Source organism: Coccinella septempunctata, chromosome 1 (assembly GCF_907165205.1).
Source record: "Coccinella septempunctata chromosome 1, icCocSept1.1, whole genome shotgun sequence".
Classification (NCBI taxonomy): domain Eukaryota; kingdom Metazoa; phylum Arthropoda; class Insecta; order Coleoptera; family Coccinellidae; genus Coccinella; species Coccinella septempunctata.
Window position 1 is genome coordinate 64,537,210 of NC_058189.1, and position 10,005 is coordinate 64,547,214.

At 38.6% G+C, this 10,005-nt stretch overlaps 1 protein-coding gene across 1 annotated transcript in view; it reads left to right on the forward strand.

Annotated features, from left to right (window-relative positions):
* The window catches only part of LOC123307558, a 49,074-nt gene extending 40,736 nt beyond the window's left edge, over positions 1-8,338 (forward strand). Inside the window, exons 2-3 of the mRNA XM_044889926.1 lie at positions 7,570-7,937; positions 7,991-8,338. Of these exons, the coding sequence (XP_044745861.1) occupies positions 7,570-7,937; positions 7,991-8,338 (716 nt within the window). The remainder of the gene's footprint in view (positions 1-7,569; positions 7,938-7,990) is intronic.
* Positions 8,339-10,005: the final 1,667 nt, after the last annotated feature.

Consider the following 10,005-nt stretch of genomic DNA (forward strand, 5'->3'; position numbering starts at 1 on the left):
CACACAATCTGCGTTCACTCTTCCGAAAGGAATTGAATAATTTAATATCCATATGTACCTATATCGATTTTTCAGGTTTTATTCATTGAAATCCACCGCATTCCTAAGTAATTGAATGTTCATATTACATATTTTCAATTAACACTCTGTATTAAACAAGGCCAAAATAATGAAAGTTAGGTTATTCAATATTCTCGAAGGGGTGGCAACCCCACTTAGGGGAAGGTTGTTCATACATATACGACTCTGCGATTAATAGATCTAAATTTTTTTTCTTTCGTTTAGATTTTTCCTTCGAGAAGGCATTTTTTGAAAACCGCAAATTTTAATCTGCGATATCTTCTATTATATTCGTCTGAAGTATTTGAGACTTCTAGCAGTATATTGAGCAATGCTTTTGAACGTTTGCACTGTTTCAGTTTAAGAAACACTGTGCACAAATATGATTTGAAAATTTAATCTGTGTTCACTGAAACAGTGCAAAAAATATGAAATCAATTTCGAAATTCTCAAATTTTTGGATCCAACATAGGCAAGGACCCTCCTTAAATTATTTTCAGGAGACTATCTAGCATCTTTTAGATTTTCTAAGATCTTGCCCTACATATACGAGGATATATTGAAAAATTCTTAGCCTACTATAGAACCAAACGAAATTTCAATGTCAAAATATTTTATTTCTCAACATATTCTCCTCTTAATTGGATATATTTATTACAGCGAACCTGCAACGTCTCTAGACCTTTTAAAAAAATGTTTCTTCAAGCGCTGCAAACCAGATCTGCTTTTAATACCTCCTCGTTGGAAGAAAATTTACGACCTTTTAAATTTTTTTCAGTTGACGAAGGAGATGATAGTCGGATGGAGCCAAATATGGTGAATATGGGGGGTGTTCTAGTAATTCAAACCCTAAATCACGAATTTTTTGCATGGCAACATGAGATTTATGTGCAGGGGCGTTGTCCTGCAAAAACAAAACAGCTTTGAATAGCTTTCCGCGTCTTTTCTCTTCAATTTGTTCCCGTAGTGTGGTCAGTATTGTCGAATAGTAATCTCCGGTTACTGTTCTACCCTTATCCAAAAAATCAATCATGATTACTCCAAGACAATCCCAAAAAATTGAAGCAAGAACTTTTCCAGCAGATTTTTGGAAACTTCTTAGGTCTTGGAGAACCAAAGTGTCGCTATTCCATAGATTGTTGCTTTGTTTCTGGATCATAGAAATGTACCCAAGTCTCATCCATAGTAACAATTCGGTTTTAAAAGTCTACATCGTTTTCGAATCGAGCACAGATCGAACGCGATGCTTCTACCCTTGCACGCTTTGTACATCCTGTATCTTTTAAACCGAGTCGATTTGGAAAAAATGGTAGAGGAAGAAAGCGTTTCTTTTGACCTCAAGAATCTACTGTCAAGATATTTGTATGAGTCAAAGACTCACTCTTTGTAGTGGTTCTGGACCTTTTAAAAAAATGTTTCTTCAAGCGCTGCAAACCAGATCTGCTTTTAATACCTCCTCGTTGGAAGAAAATTTACGACCTTTTAAATTTTTTTCAGTTGACGAAGGAGATGATAGTCGGATGGAGCCAAATATGGTGAATATGGGGGGTGTTCTAGTAATTCAAACCCTAAATCACGAATTTTTTGCATGGCAACATGAGATTTGTGTGCAGGGGCGTTGTCCTGCAAAAACAAAAAACACCTTTGGATAGCTTTCCGCGTTTTTCTCTTCAATTTTTTTTCCGTACAGTGGTCAGTAATGTCGAATAATAATGTCCGGTTATTGTTCTACCCTTATCCTAAAAATCAATCATGGCAACTCCATGGCGATCCCAAAAAACTGAAGCAAGAACTTTTTTAGCAGATTTTTGGACACGAAACTTCTTAGGTCTTGGAGAACCAGAGTGTCGCCATTCCATCGATTGTTGCCCAAGTCTTATCCATACTAACAATACAGTTTAAGAAGTCTACATCGTTTTCAAATCGAGCACAGATCGAACGTGATGATTCCGGCCTTGTACGCTTTTGGTCAATATTCAAACATTTGGTGATCCATTTTGCAGCAATTTTTCTCATGACCAAATTGACGTGAACTATATGAGGAACGCGTTCGCATACAAAGGACATTAATCACCAAGGGTATGAAGCATATCTTCGTAAATCTGCTTATCTCTTAACCCTTTTAAATACAGGTACTTGAAGATGGCTCGATACTCCAATTTGGTCATTTTCACAATTTCGGTGGCCATCTTCTTTCTTTTAATTCATTGCGTAACTCTGGTTTACTTTTTTGACACTTCTAATGAGTTATTGTTCGTTTCTATGGAAACGCAATATTTTTTTATGCATGGAACTGGTGTAGGCTAACTAGATATCAATACATCCTCGTAATCATTGTTTAGGCTTTCACATGAGTTGTCATTGGGGCTGCCTGAAGTTTCTTCAAACTGTGCTTAGCTGCATTTTGTGTTGAAACTGTCTTCGAAGGAAGTGACCTTAGAGGCATCATTTTCTCCAATTTGGACCTAGGAATTCCTTATATTAACTTACCAGGCATACCAAAAGTAGGCTGGAGTAGGTACGTGCTGTTTATCTGCTCATACACAAATCCGCTGGCCCTAGACGTGGACTCCATCAAGGATCCATCCCTGTCCCAATTCCCTCACAACCGACCGACAGGATAAATTGTTAATTACTTGAGTCAGCCACCATCACCCTCTGTTGCAGGTCCTTTTCCTAATCGCGTTACACTAGACACAGGCGTATGTTTTGCACATGCTTAATCCGGATCTCGATCGGGTTATTTCCCTGTTTAGAGACAAGAAATTATCGTGGTGCGTGAGCCTGTTAGTTGTGTAATTGAAATTTGGCCCACGGACCTGACCCGCGATGGCCCATTTGGGCGTAAGATATTGCATGTAGTCGGTGCGAGCGGCAATTTGGGTGGATTGTTGAAAATCCCCCGGAGCTTCGGAGGGATGTGCATTATGGAGAAATATGCAATCAATTGGCGATGTTCGGTAATGGGAAAACGGTAGTTCGGAGGTGGTTGAATTCATTTTTGATGGTAGCTGGAGGCTGCGATTCAACACGTTGTTTTTACTGGCTTCTGAAAACAACCAACGAGAACCTCGGCATGAGATATGGAAGAAATTAAGATGTAGGGGAGACTGGGGAGGGTTGATACGTTTTTTGGAATTTTTATTCTGGAAACGGAATTATATGAAGAAGCAGGACTTTTCTTATATTATATAATTCTTCAATTAATCGTTCAACAAAATAAATATAGAAGTCGCAAAACATAAACATCTTATTCTGTACAGAACGTTGAACACAAAAACATGCAAACTGTCTCAAGCCTCCCCACATATGGGAGGATTGATACGATGTACTGGGAGAGTAATCGAGAGGATTATTCAGCTCAGTAGGTAGGTCAGCAATGATACTGGCTTGCTTTGGTCCTATAGGTGTAGAAAAATCAGGAAATTGTCAATTAGTCACTTCCACACAAGAAAAGTCGGCCTCGTTAAATACATGGGGATTGTACGGTTTTTAAAAATCCCTTTGATATGTTGGATGGTGAAGACGCCTTCATGTAGGCCTATCCAACTAGCTACGGAATATTTTTTGAAGATTATACATGTATCAGGCCTCCCCACGACAAATGTCTCAAACCTCCCTGAAAGCAATTTTTAAATTGATTTATGTTTTCATCTTATACCCATATATTTTGAAAAGCGAATAAAACTGTAAATTGAGTAGTTTTATGCATATTTCCCAGTGAAATGTTTGTTTATGCCGAAGAATTAATGCATGATCATAAAACCCTTAGGTAACTTGAGTAAAAACTTACAATTTCTCACCTCGAAACACTCTTCGTTGAATATTTCACAAACAAACTACTGTTAGCCTTACATATTAACGTCACGCAATGCCCTCTGCCAAAGAATAGTGTTCACTAGTATAATACTTTTGAAAACGGCTACAGATCGCGGATATAAGCCTGTATCAAGCCTCCCCATGTATCAATGCTCCCTAGTCTCCCCTACCTGGGGTTACTCTCAACTCATCACTATAACGTGCTAAGAAACAACTTTTATGCACTCCAAATCTTAGAGCATTAATACAAGGTGAAGTAGAGCCGATTGACGAGCTTCAAAGGGTCATGCTCGTTGTGATAGGCACAAGTAGGTGAAGAAGGGCTCTTTGTGTTCCTTTGGGTGTGGAGTTTTCAGTCATCCCCATGATTTGGACCAGAATGCATCTGGGCTATGCTGTTGGTACTTTCACGAAATAAACATCCACTGAGCACCATTTCGATTTTCCTGTTAACTTTTCTGTCCTCTCTGCAAACACAGTCAAAACTTAAGCTCGGCAACTTGATGAAGTGATAGGTCCTTACTTTTCAGAGGGAAAAAATGTCACCGACACAGTAGCTTCCCCTTCTTACAGCCTGAAGAACACGTTCTGGGTGACATTTGGTTCCAGTAGGATGGGGCAGATGGGGCTACAGCCCATACAGCCTCAATTTCATTAGCTGTTTTGTGGCAGATGACTGAGAGGGGATGTGGGGTGGCCACAGCTCTAACAGAGCGTTCGAAAACCTCCGAAATCGACTACGTCAGAGTATCGCTGCTGGAAGCCGCCATTTTAGTGATAGATATCGTTTTGAAAACTTAAGTACAAGAACTATATATTCCCTACTGATTCGAATAAATGAAACTGTTCTTCTCACACTTTTTCAATTTTTTCAATGCCCTCTGAAATTCGTCAGTAGATTCTGCCGCAACCTGTAGAACACCCTGATTTACAGGCAGCAAAACAATTAAATTATTTCAGGGGGGTTTAACCCCTTGCTCATTCTTGAATCAAAAATTCTTTCGGCTCTATAATCAGCATTGCTTAGAAACAAGAAAACCACTTCGAAAACCTCAAATTTCCGCCAAAACTGAGTAAGGTGTTAGACTCTCCTAAAATGACCTATTTGCTACTTTGTCAGGAAGTTCTATTAATGTCCTAGAATATGCAGTGTATTGAAGATTCTATAAAACCAAACAGTTGATGATTCAATAGAGAACTGCACTCTAGAGGACTCTCTGAAGTCAGGTTGAAAACGAAAAGTGGAAAAGCAAAAAAAATTATTTTCTCCCAAACTGGGCCAGATTTTTGAAATTTTGGTATGAAAATATAGGTTTCCGAATACGCTGAATCTACTGCGCGCAATTTTGAAAGCCTATCTCCCTTCGTTCAGATTCTCATCTTGGAAATGGCATTTTTCAAAAATTGCAAATTTCACTTGAGAATTCGTCAAGACCGAACGGTTGAGCCGAGATGGATGAAATCTTGAGATTTGTTACAGGAAAAGTTGCCCTTTCAGAATATGTATGATATTCGGATCTACGGTAATTTTCCTGGAAGATACGAGTCTCGAAATTTGACCTTCGAAAAATTCCCAAGGGGTCAGTTGAAACTTCCTCAAGACCGAACGGTTGCGCCGAGATGGATGAAATTTTTAGATTTGTTACTAGAAGAGTTAATCTTTCAGAATATGTATCACACTTAGATCTGCGATGATTTTCCTGGAAGATAAATTACTCTAAAGATGGCCTTCTAAAAATTCTCAAATAGTTGGGTTCAGTTAAAACTTCCTCAAGACCGAACGGTTGTGCCCAAAAAGATGGAGTTCTCAGATTTATTACTAGAAGAGTTGCTCTTTCAGAATATGTATCACGTTTAGATATACGATTATTTTCCTGGAAGTTAAATTACTCTAAAGATGGCCTTCTAAAAATTCCCAAATAGTTGGGTTCAGTTAAAACTTCCTCAAGACCGAACGGTTGTGATGGAGTTCCCAGATTTATCACTAGAAGAGTTGTTCTTTCAGAATATGTATCACGTTTAGATATACGATTATTTTCCTGGAAGATAAATTACTCTAAAGATGACCTTCGAAAAATTCAAAAAAGTTGGGTTCAGTTAAAACTTCCTCAAGATCGAACGGTTATGCCGAGAGAGATGAAATTTTTAGATTTGTTACTAGAGGAGTTGCTCTTTCAGAATATGTATCACGTTTAAATCTACTATGTTTTTTCTGCAAGATACCACCTAAATCGAAGTTGAAAAATGGAAAATTTTGAATTTCTGGTAAACAGTGCATTGAAGTAAATTTGTAGAATCATACAGTGAAGAATTGCACTATAGAGAGCTTTTCAAAGTGGAAGTCAAAACAAAGTGAAGTTTGAAAATATAAGTTCACGATTACGCTGAATCAATTGTAAGAAATTTCGAGACCCAATGTTAAAATAGTAGGTATATTATCTCATAAGAAGTAGAAGTGACTTTTCATGGCTCGCTTTCAATTACAGCTCGCTATGAAAAGTAACACTTCTCCTCCTTATGAAATAAAATACTATTTTCAGGATACCTCGATCGTAAGCAACTTAACATCCATTTCAAATCATCGTACGCATGGGAAATGACTATCATTCGGTGCTTTCAGCATAATAACCCCTATTTCCTCAGGGAGAAAAGCTACATACAGATAAAAGATCACTTTCCCTATCATTCACAATACGTTCATTATTCCCGGCATTATTTTCGCGCAATCCACCCCTGCCTGGTGATTGTTACGGTTGATTGAGACCGAAACTGGCTGCCTAGTTAGAAAACGCCTGAGGGTCACGAACCATTACACAAGTCGCCGTTGATTGTTCTCAGGGCTGCGGGGGAATATGGGATCCGGCGGTATCTTCTGCCGGGTAAACGAATTGCAAAAAATAACGTGAATCAACCCAGAAGCCACCCTTTGTTATCGATGGCACACTGGAGGAGAGTTACGATGGATTGGAGGTAGGGAAAATGAGGGAATGGACACATGTCCTTTTTCTCGTTTGTGTTGTGAGAAATGCGCGAGTTCTTGCTGTTAACTTGGGAATTGGCATGACAGTAATTGGCTCTTCTTTTTTTCGAGTGACCGCGATGTTTTGCGATGATTTGTGAATAGGGACTATCTACCTGAACCTAGCGCTCGATCATTAGGTATATTATGCGCGGTTCAGGTATAGGAGTAGAGAACAGATAAAAAATGGGCACTGGTCAAAAATTGTACTTGTTAATTTGCTTACATGTAATAATATAGATAGTGAAAACTTTATGCCGAACATAGGGAAAAAAACAGAAAAAAATGTATGAGTGACACTTGATTCTTGAGTTCGAAAGGAACAATTTTTTCCTATACCATTTTTTCCGATTCGGTCCTATTGAAAAGATATAGCCATTTTGAGTTCTCATAATGAGTTGTGCCACCCTTGAGAAAGCTAAATTACCTCCACAATAACTAGCTCAATCTGTGACACTACACATCTGTGGATCTTCTAAACAGTTGTTGTATAAGTTGTATTGAGCCAAATCACCCAATTTTTCATATTTCACAGATACTTTTCCATTTTTGAACATCAAATTACTCGAAAACGGCGTATTATACGAGAAAATATGAGGAATACTTTTAGGTAAAGTCATCCTGCGCTCTTTTTGCCACTGACGTGAAAATTTATGGCAATCCATTATTAGGATCAGTACTGCAAGGTGATCTGGATGCTGTATGGAAGTGGTCCATCACTTGGCAGCTCCCACTCAATTTGGATAAATGCACAGTCCTTCATATGGGAAAACATAATCCGAACCACTCCTACTACTTATCCCACCATGCTATTAAATCTGTTGCATCTCAGTCAGATCTGGGGGTCATTGTCACTGAGGATCTGTCCTGGTCTGAGCATATAGCTGCTGCCTCCAACAAAGCCAAGAGAATGTCGCTTCTCCTACAGAAGACTTTTGGCCGTTGTGATCCTCACACTTGCAGCGTACTCTACACCACATATATTCGGCCCATCCTCGAATATGCTGATCCAGTTTGGGCCCCGGTGCTGGCCCGTGATGTGAATCAGCTGGAATACATCCAACGAAGATTTACTAAGATTCCCTATGGTAGGAGAAGGCCCACTTTAAGGAAAGACTTTCTTTAATGCACCTCACGCCATTTGCTAACCGTCGTCTGAGGGGTGACCTGATCACAACTTATAGAGCCCTTCACGGCTTGTTCAACGTTGATGTGTCCCATCTCTTCTGCCTTAATGCTGACACTCGTCTGCGTGGCCACAACTTCAAGCTGACGAAGGAGAGGTTCCGGTCCACCAGCAGAGAGTTCTTCCTCCCCAACAGGGTTTTTAATTCCTGGAATGGCCTTCCGACAGCAGCAGTGAACGCCTGCTCCTCGGCCTGCTCTGTGAATGGCTTCAAGAGTGCTATGGACAGATGGTTCGCCAGTGTTTCTTCGTGAGACTACTGTGAAATTGTATGTGTGTGTGTTGTGTACATTTCATTCATCTCTCGTTTTTCTTTTTCACAATGTCAACTCGTATTAATTTTATTTTTTATATGAGTTTATAGATTACGATCTCAACTCTTCTGTATATTCTTAATAATAGTAATAATATTACTCAAAACCTTTAAATATCATTAGATAGCGTCCAACTTAGTTTCAAGAGTTGGCTTCTTTGAATTTTTGGTATGTTTATTATACGTTATGGAAAACATGAAAACATGAGTGATATGTTCTGTTCGAGAAAGATTCATCAAATGAATGAAGAACTATATTCCGAAATTCCTTTCATTCAATGAAACCGTTTGTGAGAGAATTAAAAATATCATAGTTTTATGGTTTTTCAACAGCCTGTATCTTTTTCACCGAACCGATTCGGAAAAAAGAGTTTCGTTTGACCTCAAGAATGTACTTTACTTTACTCGTATTTGTAAGAGTTTTGTGAGTCTTTGGAACCTTTGCGAAGGTTGTAGCACGGTCATAAGCTCTTTGAGATATAAGTGGATCAGAGAGAGAAAGACTACTTATTTTATGATGTTCTATAGTCCCTATAGTTGGGGAGCCCACAAGGAAAATTCGAGATTTACACGAGCGTGTCGGATTAATATAAGGGGAGATAACCTGGACCCTGTAGAGTACCTCTACCAAAAATTGGACCTGTATATGGGGGGAAATGTTTAAGACAACCTTTCAGAAAAAAACGACCATTTTACACACTCGGGCATATTAGATTGAGATATATGTGGTAAATTACATGTTGGAAAGTATATGTTCCCTTAATCTGACAATTTAAGCGTGACAAAAATGTGTGGGAGGGCGCCAAACTTGAAAAAACAACATCACGTGCACAGTGGCTTGTTTTCTTATTTTGAAGCTCATTTTTGAAGAATAACGAAAAACATATAATCCGACAGTTTCAAAAAGCCGAAACAATCAAAATTGGCCATGAAGGTCAAAAAATCAGTTTTTTGAATTATCTCCTCACCTGGGCTTCAAATTGTTTTCGCATTCTTCATAAAATTTGTAGAGCATAAAATTTTCTACAAATTTTGTCCGAAGCAAGTTTGTCTACCTTTCAACGTTTTTGAGATATATGGCGATGAATGTACATTAGACTGGGTTTCTACATTGACTTTGGCCTTTCGCATGTGTGGCTAAGCTCCTCGCCCTTAACGCCCTCTAACTTGAAAACGGTTGAGAGTATGCAAAATTGCTTCAGACAAAAGTATCGAATTTTGTTATCTACAACTTTCATAATGAACACAGAAACGATTAGAGGTACAGGATGGGAGATATTTTAATAAGCTGCCTTGTTATCATCTTCAAACTGTCAGATCAAGAAAACTGTCTCTAATTAGTCAGATCAATGGGTCAATCACGTCTGCAACACCGAGATTAACCATCTGTATGAAAATCTGACGCTCTCGAGTATGTACAGGGTGGGCAAATTTCGATATTTTAGCACTACAGCTTTTAAACCAGAGGAGATACACAAAATCTGATACCTCATTCACGTTCTCTTTTTCTGAGAAACTAACAAGAGAAGTAGTCATTTTTGGCCACCTTCTTTTGTTTTCGAATTATATGCGAAAATTGGAAAAATGGCGATATCGAAATAAATTTAT